We start from the raw sequence: 21,499 nt of genomic DNA on the forward strand, positions 1-21,499 counted from the left end.
TAAAGTTTAGATGACTGGAAAGTCCTCAGCAAACAGAACTGCATAGCAGCCAATTTTCCAGCTTTGGGGTTGTGGTCATATTTAGCTACCGATATCTCCATGCCAGTCTGCCATTGGGATTTGTTTTGTTTAACATGTCCCTAGAAAATGGGATATATTCATTAGGAAACTGTGAAGTAGAGAAGCTGGTCATTTATAATACATTAGCTTATATTCATGTCCATCATCATACCTCTGAAGCTCAGTGACATATACTAGAAATCCTTAATATATTTTTACGTTATGTTACTGAGTCAGAGGAGTAAGAATATAGATGAACATAGGCAACTACAGAAATTACAGCTGCCTCACATGTATTAGTGAGCATCATCCTGAAAGATGTTGTAGTGTTCCTTTCTACAATCCATTTGGCTCTGTAATTATCAAAGAGATATTATAAAATGTAGGAAAGCAGATTTTTTTACAAAAGCAAGGTTTAGATTGCAATAAGTATTATAGTCTCTTGCCATATTTTGGGAGTGATAGTTTAGTGACATAGCTAATGAGCTGACTATGACACATGGAATCATTTCACAAATGTATTAGGAAATGTATTCAGAAAGCACTTACTACATGGAAGGCACCTTGCTGAGCACTGTACCAGCAGGGTCTCAGTTAGTGGCCAATAACTCTGTGACCAAGGTCCTTTTATCTCCTCTGGCTTTTGGATGAGAAAACCAAGAGCAGCAAAAGGTGGTTGCCTTGTGATGGAGCTGGAGTTTAGGACTGGTCTGACACTTCAGTGTCACCCTAAATGTGCATATTCTCACCACTGAGACCCGACCCAACTCCTCCTCTGGGACCACTGCCTGTCATCAGCTGGTTATCCCATGCACTTGGATAGTCTTTTAGTCTTTCTTAGGTCTTTATGATTTTATTCTCACAGCTACTAAAATTTGAGAAGGTTTCTGGATAATGAAAAAGAGTCAAATGCTTTAGGGAATGAAAATGATCAAGATATGCTATATTCATATACCAATCCCCCAAAATGAATGTAAACTAGGACGTATTGCAACCATACTATTTTTTAAAAGAGTTTTTATATTTTAAATGAAAAATGAAAAATTATAAATAAAGAAAACGTGCTGACTGTTCCAGGCATTTTCCCAAATTTTAATATTCTAAATCCTTCAAATCTTTTGCAATAGAAATTCACATCTCCAGCTTAACAAGAGAGGGAAACAGACTCAGAGAGACTAAATTAAACCAGAACATTGCAAATATGTCTACCCTACAAGTAGTACTCTCTGTTCAAAACTCCCATGCTACTTCTTTACAGGAAATATGCTACCTGAAAGTTATACAAAAATCATAAAAGGGGAACATTGGTCAACAGAAGAGTACTTATCAATAATCACTATTTAATCAGCTTGGTGATGAGAAGGTTATAATTCTATGACTTGTGACATCATAAAAATAGTCAATATCTAATCCAAACAAGATTTGACTCTACTGATGTTTCATTTTGCTTGATCCTTCCAAGGTATGTTCTCCATGGGATGGCCAGCATTTCTGAGCATTACACCAAATATTAAAGAAGAAGGAGCAATGAAAGAAGATTCAGGAATGCAAGACACACCATACAATGAGGTTAGACCACCATGACCCAATGTGTGGTAATGAGGTTTTTAAGAAAGGCATTGAACTGTGACACTAAGCTTAACTCAGGAGAAAGAAGCTTACTCAGAAATCAGTTAAAGTTACTCTCTGTTATGATTTCAGTGAACAAAATGAAATGAGGCTAAAATTAAGCCCAGATTAATAGATACCAGATTGATAAAGCATACTTTTCAATGAAAAATTTAGCTAAGCTTTCTTTACTTCTCTAAGAACTCAAATGTACATGGTCAGCTCTTCTGTAAGATAAGCAATGTCTAGTCTTTTGGTAAAGGTGGTAAAGGATGCTAAAACTTTTATGAACTGGTCAAATTGAAATTTAAAATTCCATTACCAAGTGTATTTACAAATGCAGTTGAGAAAAAGCTCACTAGTTTCTGGAGAAAAAAAACCCTTCTGATATGAAACCAGTGGTTGTTTTTTGTTAATAAAAAGAAGACACTATCTCCTTGGAATTGGCAACAATTTTGGTGAAAAATAAATAGAGTTCCTCCCCCTGACTAACAAGAAAAATTTTTTTAAATCTTAATATTTCATAAGTGAGGGAAAAAGGACACAATGCAAATTTGGGAAGTGGGTTCTGACAAAATTTTACGTGTAGTTCTATGTGAACTTAATGTATATTGCAAATAAAGAAAATATAATTGCATATTGATATTAACTATTTCAAGTAACGTTTAAGAACCATTTCTTAAAAGACATTGCTGGAAACATTCCAACAATATTAAACACTTTTTGGAGCTTATATAAAGCTCCAGTTCCGTTGGATATTAAACTATATACTACCAATCTATGAGGCATTAAGGGTTATGAAACAAAGATAAACAAGGTATAATTCCTGTTCTTAAAGAATTTAGCAACTTGAGAAACTCAGATTTCCTTGTGGGAAGTGGTCAGTTAGAAAGAGATGCCTAGTAACTATAAGTCTAGATATCATTTATGGTTACAATTTAAAAAGAGATATTTTACATGAAAAGTGGTTGGAATGGGAATGAATGGACATATAAAGGCTGATCCACGACTACAGTATATTTTAAATTTAAAAAAAAAATTATTACAGGTTCGGGGATTTAGCTCAGTGGTTCCGGCACCTGCCTCACAAGCGCAAGGTCCTGAGTTCGATCCCCGGTACCAAAAAAAAAAAAAAAATTATTGCAGTAAAAGATACATTACCATTAATCCCACTTCATTTCATTCTTGCCACTTTCTGAAGTGGCACTTTCTCTCCTGAGTGTCTTTAGAAGATGTAATCAAAAGTACAGTGAATGTCCTTGCCTCATACCATCAACAGAAAGGCAGACTTTTAAAAACAAAAGGATGTGTCCTCATCTACTTTATTCACTGTATCTGGCACTGTGTTCAACTTCTGACCCCACCCCAAAGTGAAAATGACCACAAAAGGTGAATGTTTTGAATTGATTCAGGGCATCACAGCAGCCAGGACAGCACAGTAAAGGCATTCACAAAAGGGGACTTCCCACACTGCTTCAGAAAGCGGCAAGAATGATGGAATGAGTGTGTTCACAGCTTGGGAAGTATTGTATAGGGGGTGAATGGCACCATGTTTATTGTTGTAATACATGTTTTAACTGTAAACATTCACCATATGTTTCTATCACACATCAAATGTAAAAGCTGTCCATATTTTTGCACCAGACGTTGACATTTGATGAGTCCTGAAGTGAGAAAAGAGAGTTCTTATAGGTGGAGCAACAACACAGGCAGAAGTGTCCAGGAGAGAAGTATGTTCAGAATGCCGTGCAACACTCCAGTGTGGCCAACATGCAAAGTCCATAGTGGAGTGCTGAACGGGAGGGGCTCCAAAAGGGAGCTCAGGGACTGAGTGTGGGGCTCCTTGAATGCCAGCCCGGAGAGTTTGGACAGCAGGTCATAAACTGGAGTTCCACAAAGTTTTATGGCGGAGGAGATCAGATTTAAGTTTTAGAAAGAAAGATTGCTGGAGAGCAGCCATTGAAGAGAGAACACAAACTTTCTAGGACACTACTGCAGCGGTCTGGGAGTGAAGTAACAGAGGTTTGAAGTCAGTAACAATGGCAATGGAAAGAACTAGAAAGAGCTAATGGCACTTCATAGATTTAAATTAGCAGGTCTGGTGCATGAGTTAGGAAATAGCAGTGAGGGAAAGGGAGGGATCCAAGGTACCACCAGGATCCTTAACTCGATTTTAATAGTAGATAACAAAGGCAGTGAATCCAAGAACCCCACTAAAAAAAAGCTTGATAAAGCAGAAGTTTTGAGACCAAGTTTTAGAGCTGAGCCACAACTTTAGTCATGTAAAGTTTTCCTTTGGGAAATTGCAGCATATTCTGGTGGAGCAGCTGTACATGTGTGTGGAGTTCCTTTGGAAATCTGAGCGATATGAACTCATTGCCGATGTCAACAAGCCTATCATTGCCGTTTTTGAGAAGCAACGAGACTTCAAAGTATGTATTGAAAACCCCTCAGAGCTGGTTAAAATCTCCTCCTTTGCTTGGGAAATTATTTGCAGTTCTCAAAAATAGAAACTCCTTTCTATGTCGGCATCTTCTACTGATTTTTTGACTTATGCTTTCAGAAATTGTCAGATCTCTACTATGACATTCATCGGTCATACCTAAAAGTGGCAGAGGTTGTGAATTCGGAGAAGCGGCTATTTGGCCGCTACTATCGTGTGGCCTTTTATGGGCAGGTGAGTTCACAAGCAGTAATGTGGTCTACAAATTCTGTTGAGCAGTAGGATGTTGTCTTTCGTGCTTTGTAAGACATCTGGCTATCTATGCCAGTGCCTTGGGGGGGATGCAGGTCGAGGGGATATGAGTATCTATGTATTTGCCCATACGAATGTGCAAACTGGAAAACAAATGGGGATAGAAAACGACAAAAAGTACAGGTCAAGACAAAAACAGTTATTTTTAACTGATTGGAGATGCATAGCACTTATTTTTTTAGCCTTTTCTTCTTCCCAGTTCACCCCAACATATTCTTATTAGTTCATGTTTGCAGTACATGTATTTTACAGTCATACTGAGGATTGGATACATGTACATAATACAACTTGCTTCCTTTTTTAAAATCCCTTTTTGCATTCCTCTCTCCTTTCTCCCTCCTCTTCTAATTCACCCCAAAATATGTAACTATAAGTTTATGTCATTGATTAAAGTGAAATCAAATTCAACATATTTCAAGAAATGGCATTCATAACATTCTAAGACAGAAAAGAATCCTGGGGGCTCTTCTATATCAAAGCTCTGACTCAGCAATCATGCAATTTCTTTTCTCCTATTTTCAAATTACCACTGTCTCTAAACAGAACATCATATACCTCTTTTGTTTCCTGTGTTACGGGTCAGTATAATTTCAAAGTTATCCTTCTCGGTTCACTGCAAAAGCAATGGACAAACCTGAAAATATTAGCTAGCCATTGCATTGGCCTGAAAGTGAATGTATGATACATTAATTCTGGATATCTCTTCATACAGTGCTTTGCATGGGATAAGCCCAGGCACTGTCCTATTTCTATTCCTGAAGACTCATGTCAGTCTTACATTTCAGCAGATGTATTGCAGGCTGTTGTTTTTGTGGATAAATATGCCATTCTCTTCTTTTCACAGTTGCAATGAGTTGCAAAGTCTGAGACCTCTTTCTTTTCTGCCCTCATGTATAGCACACTTCCACACAGCTTCTTGCTCTCCTCAGAACCTTTTAAGTCTTAAACTGGAGTCAAATCCAGCATGGCCAATCTAGATCATCTCCTACTGAACTCTTCTGAAAAGCTTATTTTCCTCTGGTCACCAAAGTCAGCTGAAAAACTAACATCTGAACTAATAAAGACAGATTCTCTCTCTCCGGAGAGTGTCAGCGACTGACCACTTAGCATCATCAACTTCATCCGAACCAGGTTTTTCTCACTTCACACAGCATTGGGATTGCAGGAACAGATGAACTACTGGTGTGAGGTGAACACAGCCTATAGGGAAAAGCTGCATGTAGACATTCTGAGGGACTAGAACGTGAACTATCTGTAGTGCACATGTCTGTCTGGAGAGAGAGAAGTGTGAGATTCTTACCGAGAGGAGAAAAAAGGGGAAGAGATGGTACTGGCAAGCCACAGAGAAAATATGCACTGTGTGACCTCAGTGAAACATTAGCAAGAAAAATGGCAGAAAACCCTAGGAAGAAGGGAATATGGGGTTTGAGCAAAGGAAAGGGAAAGACAGTTTCAAGGGAGATGGCCCCAGACTACCTGAGTAGTAAAGAAGGGCCACATGAGGTATGTGTTTGGCTAGCCAAGGTATGACTACACCTCTTGAGGTGACCATGCCCGTAAGAGTAGTAAAAGACCATTCATATCCCAGGCATGAAAGCCAGATGGCTTTCCGATGGTTTCTCCAACCAAAACCTAAGATACAGGCTATTAAGCAGGTGAAAACAAATCTCACTGCTTTCTAACTAGTTTTTAATGCAGATGTTTACTTTTTTCTTCTTTTGATCTTGATTGTGGCAGGCTGTGGTAAGTTCTTTCCCCCCACCCATTTGCATGCTCTAATAATCCTCACACATCCCTCTGTATGGTTTTACTGAACCTTAACTTTTGTGCAAATCAACACTCGGTACAAAGGGTAAGATAATCCCATTTCCATTTATTTTGGAATCATCCTGCGTTTGTTGAACTAAATTGCATTTATCTGGTTTATCCGAATTACAAAAATGTATTGTTTCTTTTTCATGCACATGGGCTTTCTCCACGAAGGTAGAAAATGTAGTCTAGAAGCCTTACATATACGGACACACACAGATGTCAGTATGAATGCCACATAAGTAGATCTAGCATAGTCTGGCATTGGAGATGCCTGCTTATCTCAGGCCACCATGGGTAGCAGCTTGCTAAGATGATGAGGGTGGCAGTAATTTCATTGGTGACTGTTGATAGGCAGCTTCCCATGGGAAGGATCTTGTCACCCTTTGTCACCCTTCTCACCCTTGTCACACTTGTCACTCTCCTACCCTTCCCTGGAAGGACTTTGTCATAGCCATGGTTTCTTGAAGAAATGAGACTCTGCTGGTGAACTCTGAGCATCCTCAGAAGTGATGGCACCAATTCCCAACACAAAGGGTGAGCAGGGAAGTAAATCTTTACCCAATAGATAAAGTCTCCAAAGAAGCAGAAAGAAGTGGAGTAAGAAATCCGGAAAGTAAACCAAGGCAGAAATAACCTCCCTGTACCTAGAGCTTTCAGACAAAGAATTTTCTTTGTATTATCTTAAGCCACATGAAATTGGCTCTCTTACTATTTCCCTTATCTGAAAACATGTCCACTTGAAGTGGTGTGACATAATTACTGTTGATTAAGCCAGAAAGAAACCTTCTTTCAATAGCCACACATTATCGGTTCCCATTCAGCTCGACTTGCCTCATCAAAATATACTTTTTTGTAATTCTGTAAATTCCTTCCTACCTCCATACCATGTGAGTATTTTCTCCCTTCATTTATATAGTTTGGCTCATGACTCCTTAACTCACCTACTAAAGAATACTTGAAAACCCCTGTACTAAGTAGACTGAAGGGGCCATGGGGAGAGATTGACGACAGCTCCTTCCGAATGCCCTAACTCTGTTCCTGTTGCAGCCTCTTTAGTAAAGCCTGCTGGCCGTGCACCTGACCTTTTTTCAGTCCTGCCAGCACTCTCAATGATCTTTCACCAAAAAAAAGAAAAATTCAGTCAGACCCAAAAGGTGAAGTGTCTTGTTACATGTGCAGACCCAAGGACATAGCTAAGGGTGGCCTCCTGTAAGCTCCAAACTCAGCTGCCTTTGAACAGTTGGAACAAGAGCTCATCAAGGTGAATCTGAGAAGCAGCAAATGAGAGCCTCGGTCACCCTTGTGCAAATAGTATAATGCCTGCCCGAGACACCGCCCGGCAAGTGTGAACAGTGACATTCAACAGAAGCAGGCGCTTCGTGATAAGGAAACACAAACTGGATTGGAACATCCTCCTAAATATGTGCAGAACGAAGGTTTCCAGAGATCTAAGATGAAATCTTGGCTCCTGATTAGCATAATCTCCATGACAAGAAATGAATCCTTATCCATGATGATGATTACTGTCCCTATAAAACTCCCCTTTTAGCATCCACATTGGTGTGTTTTGAAATCATGTTAAAAAGATTATGGTAACATAATATGCAGCAGGCTCATCACCTCCACAGGGTGCCTGTGAGTCAGTATTTTCACATCCCATATGGACTAGTGCTTTCCCTTTATCATATTGGCTATGGTACTTAATATTAATTGTCTGCACTAAGCCAGACACTAGAAAACAAGTTGAAAATTATTGTTCCACTGCAGGGATTTTAAAAAATGAGTCTTGCATACCAATTTCTAACTCAGCACCTGGCTTCACCAGCCATGAAAATTTTACACATAGCAGCTTGTATAAGTCATCCCACTGAATTCCCAGACAAAATTCATTTTGAGAGTAAAAACGCAGCAATAGGACCAAACATTGCCTGTAATAAGCAAAATTCTTGGGCCCCAGGATATGGCATGAAAACAAGTGGATTCCTACTGCATAACTTAGACATCCGATGCCCCTGGAATTCATTAACTAGAAGAGCTGGAGGAGTTTTATCCTATGCACCACAGGATATAGATTCTGTGATTCTTAATCACACCTGCTTGAATGCATCTTAAAATCTTTATAAAGAACCTGGGAGGAGGGGGAAAGGTACACGTGTAGTTTGAAAAACCACCATCTCCACTTTGGGATGTGATATTCCTTTCCATCTCCTCATATATATGAAAGTCACTGATGTAGGCTATACATTTATAGTCAAATATTGTGAGTTCATGTGTACATGGAACTATTTCTTTGCATTCTTGTGGCATCTCTTCTCGAAGCATTTAAGCTATTAACATTTTCTGACCTATCTTTTGCACACTAGATTCCTCTTGGGATGCATTCTTTTGTTTGTTAACTCTGGATCAGTTGACTATAATTGCAGGGCACTGACAGTTGGCATCCCAGTGATAAAAGGGGGGCACTGCAAGATTGTGAAGTACCTGCAAAAGAAGGAGTACTTCCCAAGAGGGAGTCAGTGATCTTAGGTGTCAGCTTATCCTGCTTTATTGCCTTGAAGTTTCATAATCCCTGTATGTTAACTCTACTGACTCAAAGTCCTTGCTTAAGAATCTGCTATTTCCTAACATAAGTGATTAAGGCATTTGCTGCACTGTAAAATAACCTTTTAAAAAATTAAACTAGCAGTGGAAATCCAGAGGCCATATTTCCGGTTGCCTTGAAATGCAGTCAGTTTACAACCTTGGGACTAAAGCAAATGGGAAACTGCTGCTGGGTTCCTATCACCTGCTTTCAGTTCATAAATCTTGTGTTCCATAGACAGAGCTGAAGCTGCAACCCTCCTAAGATAGTGCTCCATAATTCGGGGGGACTCTGCCTTGATGGCTTCCCTGGGTAGAAGGTAAGCATGGACCCCAAACACTTCCTCAGCTGCCACTTGTATGGTTTCAGAAGCACTTTATACAAACCTGGCAGACAACAGGTTCGTGCTTTATTCTTCTATTCCTGCTCCTCCTGACTTGTTTTATAAAAGTCTCAGTCGAGTACAGGCCTCACACTCTTAAAAAAGCTCTAATCTGATTCTTTCTCATCGATCCCTCACCAAAATATGGAGACTCAGTAGACTTGTTGTAATAAGGAAATGGTAGTTCCACTGTAAGAGAAGCTGAAGGTATGTATTTTTAAGCCCTCAAAGCTCTGCTTGCCTGGGCTGCTCTATGAGAATGGAATTTCTATCTTCATTTCTGTCTTCATCATTATTGTCACAGATAACACTGGCCAAAGGCCTGCCACATACCAGGCATGGTCCTGAGGGTTCCCAGCAGGTTTCTGAGTCTACTTCCTCCATCCTGCAGACCAAGGAGCAGGGGTGAAGAAAGTCCCAGATCATGACCAAAGGCCACAGAACTCATCGTGACAACAGACACCCACTTCCTACCACTTGCTCTCTACAAATTCAGAACGTTGTCAGGGGAAAACATCACAGTGAAAATATTTCTTCTTCGTACTAGTTTTCATTGCATGGCTAAAAATAACTAAGTCTTTTCCTGAAACTTGGCAGCACCTTTTTCTCATTGAAATTAAAGTCATCAACATGGCTTTGGCTGTAGCCCTAAGGAGATGCCAGCTGACGGCCTCAGAGGTCTTATTTCTCTGAAGTGTCAGTCTGTCAGTTTTAGCCACTCACTTGTGACCTTGAATCAGACAAAACTCCCCGCGAAGGCGGAAACAGGAAACGTACAGCAGGCAGGAAGTTTCATGGGAGTGGGCTCGGTGCTCACCACGCTGCAAGTGTAAGGCAAGGAAGCGCTTTGCATGGTTTCCACATCCTGTGTCACCTAGCAGTTCAGGACCCGGGCACTCACAGTCAGCTATTTGAGGTCTTGAGTATTTCTCAAAGTAATTATTCCATTAATTCTTTATGAATTATTCCATGTTTATTCTGGAGCAAATTTACCTTTCTGCAATGTAGGTCCTTTAAGAGCAATTTCTTTCATCTGTGCATTCATTCAAGAAATACGACTTGTTGAAAGGTGAACAAATACGAACGTGTTGAAATCTACTTCCTGAAGGCCAGGCAGTGTAGTAAACACTGAGTGAATACTACTGAAGAAGATGCATTTTCTACAGGCCCCAAGTCGATTAGGAAGAGAAAAACAGACACAAAATTATGTGTCTAGGCAGTTCCCTGCTTGACAGAAACAGTGCTGGGGATGGCACCTCTTGCCTGCCTTCTGTTACTGACAGCCACAACTCTCTTATGATGCAAAGTGTCCTCTCCATGATCACACTGACATGAGCTAAAGTGCTGTATGAGTTAACAGCACCCTACAGACATGAGATTAATAGTTAGTATTCAGTTATGAGATTGCCTCGCATCCACCCCAAAAAGGTAGCATTAGAACACTTTGTCCATGTTATTTTACATATAATAAATAACTTTAGTCAAAAAATATTTTTAATATAGCTGAGGCTCTTTTTGAACCCCAGTATCTTCACCCACCTTCAAAATCCATTTCTTTGCAGGTTAACTCTGCAGAAAAAAAAAAAAGAGAGATAACATGGATTCTTCACTTTCAACTTCATCTAGTATTCTGACGCCACATATATTCCACAGGAAAAATACTTCTGTGTCTTCAAAGAGAATGAATTATAAATATTTCCTCACTTAGTTACTTTCAGATAATAAAATTTCCTCTCTCCCAGCTTCAACCCAGACAAAGTAATAAAGGCTAAATCCTACTTTTGCCCTATGGAATAAAATAATGGCATAGTTGCTGTTTTTAGTCCTATAAAGTCTAGCTTTCCAAAAGTGGAAAAGACCTATGAGTGAAGCAAATTGAGTAATTATGTTACATATAGTTAAGTTGCTTCAGGTCTCCTGACATTATATTGATGTAATGTTATTTTTAAGTAGTGCAAATTGGGAGCATGCCACTGTCATTTGTGTCAGGATGACAATAAAAAAGTGTTGTGGTTTTTCATCTAAGATGATGTATGGTGCATGTCAACCCACTTAGGTACCTTTACATCCCACATCATGTTATCTTTACTAGTTTCAAAGACTTGTAGAAAACATAAAAAATGATAATGATTGGCTCATGCCAAACATGCTCCACTTTGTGTTCTACCCCAGACTGCCACCAGAGGGCACTCTTTGCCCAAAATATACGCCAACAAATTCCGTTGATTTCTACAAAGACCAAACACATGTAAGATATTCAATGAAATTCTTTGAGTTGGCTAAGGAATATTAGGTTACTGTCTGTTTATGGAATGATGTTTTTGATTTCTTCACCGGATCTTTTTATTTTGAATTTTATAGGGTCCTAATCAATGGCTTTGATGACAACCCAAAGACTGGATATATTTTTTAAGTAAATGGCTTTTTCTTTTGCTCGTGATTTGTAACTGAAGCTCTCTAATAAAACCTGTGGTTCATTATGTGTCTCCCATAGGGCTTTTTTGAAGAAGAAGAAGGTAAAGAGTATATTTATAAAGAGCCTAAATTGACAGGTCTCTCTGAGATTTCCCAGAGGCTACTAAAACTCTATGCAGATAAGTTTGGAGCAGACAATGTGAAGATAATCCAGGATTCCAACAAGGTACAGAAAAATCTGTTCACCAAGTGCTAAGACTTGGCTTAGTAGTTTATTTTTAATTTATATTTATTGTTTTAATCTCTGCCTGATCATGCACAGTGAACTACAAAAATTATTCCCGATGTTTATGTTTTGCTGGTTGATTAACTAGTGATCCTTTTTCCTTTTCTTCTTCTTTTTTTTTTTTTTTTTTGGTCAAAGACAAATTTTTGTCTGAGTAACTTGTAGGTGATCTTGGAAATAGCTTACTAAATCCTCTACTTCTCCCATAGATCATTTGCATTTGAATAGCAATTAAAATACTCAAGTGATGGGGGTGCACCATCGAATTGAAGGAAATAGCAGCTTGAAAATACTTCATTCAGTCCAGGACATCTTCTTGGGCCAAGCAATTTGGAGAGCTGTTCTCCATGATAGTCCAAGACTTGCCATGCCCTGTATTAACCTGTGAAGATTCAAGTGACTTCCTGTAGTCTTCACAAAGCAAAGGCTTAACTCTCATGAGGTTACTCAGAACTCACACATTTATATAAACTCTCATGCATTTAGTGAGCATGCATTTAGTGAGCACTCTCATGCATTTAGTGAGTCCCAGACCCAGAACTAGGAGCTGGGGGCCAGAGCCTCCTCCATCCATACCTCCCAGTTCCCATGGGACTAAGAGCCTAAGAGCAGAAGAACTTGTGGGAAAAGCAAAGTACCTCCAGGGAGACACAGGCCTTCAGTAGGAGGAAAGCTCCAGCCAGGGGACTCATTTTCCTTTGGGCAGTGCTACCCAGGGCAAGTATCTCTGAGCTTGAATTGTAGGGTGCATGGTATTTGCAGGAAGCCCTGAGCATTCTGAGAGACCTGGAACACAAGTGACAGGAAGGAAGGGAGGGGAGGGGAGGGGAGGGGAGGATGTGTGTTTAAAGAACAGCAGATCCTTGAAAGGCAGCTTGGACCAAGAAGAATGGCAGAAGATGGAGCTGGCAGAGCTGGTTTGTGCCCGATGGTGTAGGGTTCTATTGAGCCACAAAAGAGGCCATTTTTTCCCATCTTCTTTTACAAATCTGGTATTTGGAGGGGTCTGGGGACAAGTTCACTGGCAAAAGCTGTTGCAAATAGGTTTTTCATTCTCCTTAACTGGAAAGTTACAATCACTTCCCTGTGAAGGTGGACAGAACTATTGTAGCTCTGACACTCCCGTGTGGAAAGCATACAAAGAATTCTTGGTGGTACAAGAAAGTAGAGCACGCTGGATGTTCATCATCCCACTGCACATCCGCGGGCAATCTTGGGGAAATCAGCTGGCCCCTCTCAACCTCCAGGTCTTCATCTCTAAAATAGTTACAACTGTGCCGGTGTTACAGTGTAATGATGACTTGTTTATGAGGTTTCTCAGATCTCTGCATTCGGTTTGGGGGTGGGTGGGTAGAAAGATGGAGAGAACCAGAAGCTTTTACACCTTTCAAGGTGTCCTTAGAAAAGACGCTGAGATACTCTTGAGTGAAATAAACAGGACACACACGTGTAAATACCAAATAGTTTCTCTGGTATGAGAAACTGAAAGTGTAAATAAGGACTAAAAGGTATAATAGATAATGTGAAATAGGAAGAAAAGGGGCAAAGGGGAAGGAGAAGTGGGATGGATAGGGAAAGGAAAGAAGGGAATGGGATTAATATGAGAAAATGAAAAAATGGAAACAAAGTCTTTGTAAATAAGGAGGGATGGAGGGGTTGAAGGGAGGGCAGGGGAAGGGGGAAAAATAAGAACCAAGAGAGAGATTACGTAAAGGTGCAGATTTCCAATGATGAATGTCATTATATTGTATACCTACAATATATCAATGAAATTAATTTTTTTAAAAAGAAAAGAGGCTGAAAAGCATCACTTCCAACCTCAAAGGTGAGCAAATACAGTTTCCCTTGATTTTCTTGGGAACTTCAGCCTGTCTTCCAAGCTTATGCATCAAGGCTGAGTTAAAATGATTTGTTGTGTATAAGAGAACGAATCGGAAACATGTAAAATATAAAAAGTTGTCATCGTGTAATCAGTGAAGCATCGAATCTGCTAAATGGACAAGGATTCTGCCTCCACACCACGAGCCAAAAGCCAACGGCCCCAGTCTAGTATGAGGCTGAATCACGGAGGGACAAAGACTCATTTCCACTGTCAAAGACTTGCATTCCACACAAAGGCAATTGAATGTGCATTACAGGATAGAAGTTTTGAAAAAGTAGTATGAGTCAGCCAGGCCCTTAGATTATGATATAACCTCAGGATGGACTCCAATCTGGCCACCAACACATCCGAGCTGCAGCTGTCAGCCGTCACTCTGTCTGTGGCCACCAGTTCTGAGAGGCTGTGACTGCCCATTTTCCTCTCAGGCGCGAGGAGCAGCCTCCTCCTGGTGGTTCACCCAGGGGAAACAGAGCTCCCCATCTTTTTTTTTCAAAAGTACCTTGCAGCTGGGCATAGTGGTACCCCCTGTAATCCCAGGTAATCCCAGGCTGAGCCAGGAAGATCACAAATTTGATGCCAACTGGAGCAACTTAATGAGACCTTCTGTCAAAAGAAAATTTGTTTAATGTAAAGGCTGAAGAACGTAGCTCAGTGGTAAACATGTGCCTAGCTTATGTGTGAAGCACCAATGGCTCACCACCCCTTCTTTGCCCCTAATGTGTTCACACAGGTAAACCCCAAGGATTTAGATCCCAAATACGCCTACATCCAGGTAACCTATGTCACACCGTTCTTTGAAGAAAAGGAAGTAGAGGACCGGAAGACAGATTTTGAAATGCACCACAACATCAACCGCTTTGTCTTCGAGACACCCTTCACGCTGTCGGGCAAGAAGCACGGCGGGGTGGCAGAGCAGTGCAAGCGAAGGACAGTCCTGACAAGTAGGTGCCAGGGGCTTCCTCAGCCCATAGCGGAAATCATTCAGCAGACACCTGACCAGTTCCGACTGGGTGCCTGGGTGCTGGACATTATTCCGGTCCCGGCGATTCAAACTAATAAAGCAGGTGTTCACAGTCTGGTAGGAGAGTGACCCAAACAGAGCAAGAAATCTAGGTGAGCACACCATGGGAGATGAAATGGGCACACGCAGCGGCAACTCCAGAAGCCTGCTGCAGTCAGGAGCCAGGGTGAGCCTGAAGGAAAAGACATCCAGGCTATCTTGGGAGAGGCGGCCCTGAATTGTGCAACAGACATGGATAGAATTGATGTCCAAGCCAGGAGAAGCATTCACCTCCAGGTAACTGACCCAGAACATCTGTAATAAAAACAATCTAGAACGAAGTTGTTCCATACTATTCAGAATATATTTGAGCATTCTTTACTGGGTCAGTTTCATTTGAATTACGAGTTGTGGCGAAACCTCTCATCTTTTCCATGGTTAGCCAAAGGTTTTGATCTATCCCTGAGAATAAATTCCCATTAGCTAGTGAAGGGCAGAAGTTTACCAGGTGAATGTATTGAGGCAAAAGCTGAGAGATATAAGGGAAGGTGGTACCTCAGAGGGAAAAAGAAAAAAACCTCTCACACACAAAACATGCAGATGGAAGGTCTCGTGTGCCATGAAACAATATGTGACCCTCTTGACCTTCAGGGGAGTCCTTGACTCTTCACTAAACCTTGAAATCCCTTGGTGTGGCTTTTGTGCAGCAAGTCACCTGTTCCCCTACGTGAAGAAGAGAATCCAGGTCATAAGCCAGTCGAGCACAGAGCTGAACCCTATTGAAGTGGCAATTGATGAGATGTCCCGGAAGGTCTCCGAGCTTAACCAGCTCTGCACAATGGACGAGGTGGACATGATCCGCCTCCAGCTCAAGCTCCAGGGGAGTGTCAGTGTGAAGGTCAGTGAGCCCTGCCCCCAGCGGAGGTGCGTGGGACTGGGGTACCTGGCATGAGGCCCTAGAATGTTTTTCTTTAATAAGAAGTCTAAGAAACATTTTCGCCATGTGTAGAATACCATCTAACAACTTTATCTGGGTCTTTTTAAAATTCGATCTCGTGTATTTTTGGTGCCTGTAGCTATGTCTTTAAGTGCAGCTGAAACTATAAGTCCAGCTCTCCCATCCAGTCTTCTCTGGATAAAGTACTTGCTATATCTGCATCCTCGTAAATGAATTCACTAGTGAATAAACATGGCACAGCCCCCTCCCCGTACATATCTGACACTAAGCATGTTATAGCACCGTTCCAAAACAAAGCCGGGAAAGAATGCTTACTAGCCAACAAGTGTCCATTAGGGTTTGCCTGGCTGTCGGGGTTGTGACAGGAAGCAGATGGTGCACTCACAGAGGGCATGGGAGACAGAATAAATAAACTGTTTGCAAAAGTGTGAGCAGCACTGAAGAAACCAGCACAGGTTGATGCTGAGGCCAGAAGTGGCCAGGAGAGGAGAATCTGGAAGCAGAGCAGGGAGCTGGGGCCCTCTGAGGGAGGCAGTGTGGTCAGCGGATGGCAGGAGAGGAGCCCTGCTCGGTCCCCTAACCTGGCCTGGTCTGGGGTGAAGAGAACGAGGAGGCATTTGTTGTGGCACAAAATTTAATCAACAATCAAATTTAAACAATGTATTAGTGCAATCTTTTATAAAAATCAAAATGAATGCTAAAAATCCACAATCAACAAACTATTAAAATTTTAAATAAAGGCAGGCGAGTAACCTTGCCCCAACAAGCTGGATTAAAGCCTGGACCCTGGTTCTGATCTTGAGCTTGTTGTCCTGGTCCCCATGCCCTGGCTGACTCGAGGAGAAAGAAGGAAAAGGGCCAGAGAGTAAAGGCGTCACCGTCCTACTGCAGACAACAAAGATCTGAGGGGGAAACCATTACACTTAAATAGGACAGACACATAGTGGACGGAAGTCTGGTTTGCAGAGCTGTTAGGAGATGAGCAGCTAAGGGTGGTTGGTGAGAGTCCAGCAAGCGCCTCGTGTGAATGAAGAAGGGAGAAGAACAGACCTCAGGCGCACCCCGCAGTGGCTTAGTGACCAGAGGCCAGCAGGTAAAGACCAGGAGGCAGTGTGGGAGATCGGGGGCCACCCCCAGCTGCCCCCTTCGGCTGTGGAGAAAACTCGGTGTAGAAGGAGAGCAGTCAGCCACGTCTCTTCTCCCCAATAGGTCAATGCCGGGCCAATGGCCTATGCACGAGCTTTCCTTGAAGAAACGAATGCAAAGAAGTACCCTGACAACCAAGTAAAGCTTTTGAAGGAAATCTTCAGGTGAGATTCTCTTCCTTAAAACGTTCTTCCTCCTTCAGCCAAGGAGGGGCGAGTGCCCCGGGAGCCGCCAGCTAGCGCCCCCTGAGGTCAAGAGGTCTAATAGCAGCCAGGGAACTCAGCCCCGTGTGGTGCTGCTAGTGTTTAACTCCCTCCATGCTGTTGCTAAAGGCAATTTGCGGACGCCTGCGGGCAGGCACTGGATGTGAACGAGCGGCTCATCAAGGAGGACCAGCTGGAGTACCAAGAGGAGCTGCGGGCCCACTACAGGGACATGCTCAGCGAGCTCTCCGCAGTCATGAACGAGCAGGTGAGCTTTCATGGCGACTCCGCTGCTCTGCGGTCCACGGATGGGAAGTTCCGGCCCAGAGGGGACCGGAGACTCGCTTTGCTTGCTGCTGCAATCCTTGTCTACACAGCACTGCGCTGCTTAGGTTGTTCTCCACCCTGTGCGCAGCAGCCTTGGCTCACAGCAGAGATTAGCTGAGGGAGGATCTGTAAGAAAAGAATGTGAAGCCAAGCGAGCTGGCTCTTGCCTGTAATCCCAGCATTCTGGGAGAACAAGTTCGAGCTCAGCCTGGGCAACTTAGCACTTAATGAGACACTATCTCCAAATTTAAAAAGAGCTGGGGTTGTAGCTCATTGAAAAGGTCTTGGGTTCAATCTCCAGTACCAAATAAGAAAGACTGAGAACCCTGGGACTTTATGCTCTTTTCCAAGATGGCTATCCAAGGCCTATGAACTGTTGATTTTCTAGAATATATGGATAGGTCAGACACTGGGGTGCCCTGAGTGGGACTCCCATTAAAGGCTTGCAGCCCCTCTGGGATGGCAGAGGATGTGGTGTGCAGTTCCACGCATCTGCCACTAGGGTCGCTGCACCGTGCTCGGGAAGAGCCTCAGGCCTGCTCACGGCCTTTATTCGCCAACCCTGGTTCTCTGCAGAGGCTGAGCCTCCCGCAGATGTGAGCAAGTGGAGTAAAACTCAGCCCCACCACCACCAGCACAGCAGGTCATCTATGATATCCAGCATGTACTCAACGTGTTCTGTAAGCTGTGCACACAGTGTGGCCGTTCAGGAGTCACTGGATTTGGGGGGTGAGGGTTATGTTAAAAATAAAGTCTTTGGGCCAGGGATTTAGCTCAGTGGTTTCGCCGCCTGCTGCACAAGCACAAGGACCTGAGTTCGATCCCCGGTACCAAAAACAACAACAAAAAAAATCAAATCTTTGAAAGTCAAGTGCTGCTTCTTTGGCCTGCATCCCAGCATCCATCAGCCCTCATGCTCTGCCTGGCATCTCGTATCCGTGGTCCTCTGCAGCAATTAGACGTGTTCTTTATGGAATAACGGAGAGACATCTTGTGAACTAGTGTCCTAGTCATGCCTCAGACATAGTAGCGCCTCATTTAATAGAGCCACCTTTCCTTTCCTCAAATGATCTAGCATTAACACTATTCTCAAAGCAAGGAAAGTTTTGTCCAAATTGCATGCCCCGTATGGGCAACTTTTTTCTTCTTTTCCATCTCCTCCAATCCACTCTCCATCATAGCTAGAGAAAGAACATGGTTGGTTGACTTTGGCTTGGGCTCTTTGAGGAGTGAGAATTAAATACTCTTGGGGATGCCCAGAGAGCATGAGGAGAAGGCATTAGCCTGGGAGGAAGTATGAAGAACAGACTGGATGGAAAAGATGGTGAAGGAAGGCTGGTCTCCAACTGTAAATCATGTCTGACCTTGGAATTTCTAGCCAAAAAAAAAAAAAAATGCTTTTCCCTTTCTTCCTGGCAGCTCTGTCGAGGTCCCTGTTTGTACAGCTTCTGTTCTTCTGTGTGTAGTATTCCCCTCAGTACTGGAGCAAAAGTGGTATGTTTCTCTTTCCTTCTGTCACTCGTCCTTTGCGGCCTCTCAGTCACCCATCTCTACCAAGCTGATTGTATTCCCCAGTCATTTCATAGTCACTAGTGTTGTACAAGTTTTTATTTCACTACAACTCCATTTCCATTTTAAGATACATAGGTTAGTGGCGGGGAGGGGGACTGGTGATTGAAGCTAAAGTTAACTTTAACTCTTAGAAGAAAAATCCATACTCTTATCACCTTCCAGGATGTATCTGATGTACTTGAGCTCATTTGTTTCCAAAACAAAGATGTACTATACCCCAGAGTGCTAAAACAAAAATACAAAGAACAGGTGATTAGGAAAAGAGAAAAATAATTTCTTTTCCAGGAAACCTTTTCTAAAAGCAGTAAAATTTGGCTCTATGCTTCCTGGAAAGTGACACAAAGTATTTTTCCTTTGTGAAAGGAAAAATAAAGATGGATTGCACAGGTATTCAGTAAAAGAACTAGAGCTGTCAGCAGAAAAGATGAATGTCCATGGGGATTTCTCACACAAGACATTATATAATGGCTTCAAATACTCATGCAAGTGTTCTGGAAGCAGGTGCATATACAATCACAGCACAAGGGGAGGTTCCACCATGGAACTTTGAAAATTAGAAACAATTAGGGTCTATCGACAGACAAATGTAAAATAAAAAATGGAAATAGAAAATTAGAAGTAGCCACGCAATTCATTCTAAGAGTACCAGAAAAGTCTTAACTAGAAGAGTTTTTGAAACCATATAAGCTAACAGAAGAACCCACAGTATAAGAAAAAAGGTGCATTCCCTATTGGATCAATATTAGCTAAGCAGCTATACTTGTAATCTTATTGGTCGATTATAGTTTGATCGTACAGAGAACTTATCGTGAAAGACTCAGATCCCAGTGCCCTGTGGGGACAGAAGCAGCTATTCTCTCTCAGAAGAGTAGGAAAGCTAAATAAAGGTCATGGCACAGTTCGGTAATGTGTGAAGTTAGTGGGAAAAACCTTCATACTTATTAATTTAAAATATTAAATCCCTGTGTACAGGGATACACTTTAGAGGTTCCTGAGCTTTCTGTGAGAGCTATTATTACTGTGTTTATATATTCTTCTTTGAATACATCTGCTGAGAAAGTATCATTATGGCCTAGTGTTTTCAGGAAAAATCAAGTCAAGACTAAGTTTTTTATATTTCCATTAATGCAAATATTTAAGTGAGGTGTACAATGTTTCACCTTTTTTATTTTGGCAATATAAATTATAAACTTTCAGAATAGAATAAAGTCCTGGAATTACTCAGATGTATTTGTAAGTTCAGTTCAACATTTATGAATGTTCATCTGATGGCCAAAGGGAATAGTGAAGCTACTTTAAATATCGTCTGAGTGACCAGCACGTGGGCATGGGAGAAAAGTCCTCCGGAACTAAGCAAGTGTATTTTCAAAATGTACAGATACCCCTGGGGAATGAAAATCGCTGCCCTGGGTTTTAACTCTGTTTGGGGAGATGGATGTTAGCCTCCGTGCGATCACTTCGTTGTGCTGTGCTTTGTCCTGTTTTAAGATTACAGCCAGGGACGACCCGGCAAGGCGAGGAGTGGAGCGAACCTGCACGCGTGTGATTAACACGGCGGCCGCGGCTCCTCCCACCCTGTCAATTTCACCCAGCGCTGAAGTTTGAGCGGAGCTGGGACCCCTCACAAAGCCTCTCGGAGAACTTCGTGATTTTGCAGCTCATCTCGGGGAAGAGAAAGATAGACATTTAATTTATTTGAAGATTTATGGTGTTAATATTTTTGTTTACCTCCCCAGCTTGAGAATTTTGCCAGCCTCTGAATTTGCACATTTCCTACGATTTTTTTCTCTTTGAGTGGTATTGATCAAGCCAACCTGAACACTTGCCATGAAATCCCAATGACTGTGTAGCTCAAAAGCAAACTCTTTGTTTGCTGTCAGTTATAATATGTTCAATGCCCGGTACTCGTACACATATTTTAAAGGTCAAAGTGAATGTTTTTATAACATTTAAGCATATTTCAGATGTAAATAGAAGATTGTAAAATATATGGTTTTTACCAAATTTAAAAGAACGTTTTTAGTTATTACTTATGACAGTACTAAAATTATATGAATAACAAATATTTCAAATACTATTATCTTAAAATATTTCTGTATGTGTAAAAAAAGTGTTGATAAATACTAATCTTTAAAATTTGTGGAGTTTATTTGTAATATATGTGCTCTTAAAGGCAATGGGATGTGAAACTATACAAGTATTTTGTTGTTGTTAATAGAAATAAAATACAGTTACTTTGCATTTGGTTTCCTTTTGATGGTGAGTCACTGTAAAAGTAGTTTATTGGAAGTCTACTGGATACAGTGCTATACTTGGTACTTAGGATGCCCTTCTAAGTAGACTTAAACCTCTCCTGGGGAGTTCCTCCAAAGATGAACTAAACAGGTCAGAGGTCTCCAAACGTAGGGAAATATTAGAATGATTTGGGGAAAACGGAATCTTGATGGTTGTAGTGTATATTAGTCAGCCTTCCCATTGCTAAGACACAATATCCAACACCCACAGCTTATAG

General features: G+C 41.7%; 1 protein-coding gene across 12 annotated transcripts in view; it reads left to right on the forward strand.

The window, feature by feature from the left end:
- Dock10 (dedicator of cytokinesis 10) overlaps positions 1–21,226 on the forward strand; it is a 263,362-nt gene extending 242,136 nt beyond the window's left edge. For 7 of the 12 annotated variants that reach the window (XM_087205974.1, XM_087205977.1, XM_087205975.1 and 4 more), the window contains 10 exons: positions 1,523–1,629; positions 3,978–4,100; positions 4,232–4,345; positions 11,693–11,839; positions 14,512–14,722; positions 15,489–15,679; positions 16,949–17,049; positions 17,218–17,356; positions 18,835–18,909; positions 20,476–21,226. In XM_087205974.1, coding sequence (XP_087062100.1) covers positions 1,523–1,629; positions 3,978–4,100; positions 4,232–4,345; positions 11,693–11,839; positions 14,512–14,722; positions 15,489–15,679; positions 16,949–17,049; positions 17,218–17,356; positions 18,835–18,909; positions 20,476–20,592 — 1,325 coding nt within the window. In that variant the 3' untranslated portion in view covers positions 20,593–21,226. The other 5 variants (XM_087205976.1, XM_013065518.3, XM_013065521.3 and 2 more) reach the window with 3 other exon arrangements.
- Positions 21,227–21,499: the final 273 nt, after the last annotated feature.

Source organism: Heterocephalus glaber, unplaced genomic scaffold (assembly GCF_053883595.1).
Source record: "Heterocephalus glaber isolate CG9 unplaced genomic scaffold, H.glaber_assembly_v1.0 deba00000621, whole genome shotgun sequence".
Lineage (NCBI taxonomy): Eukaryota > Metazoa > Chordata > Mammalia > Rodentia > Bathyergidae > Heterocephalus > Heterocephalus glaber.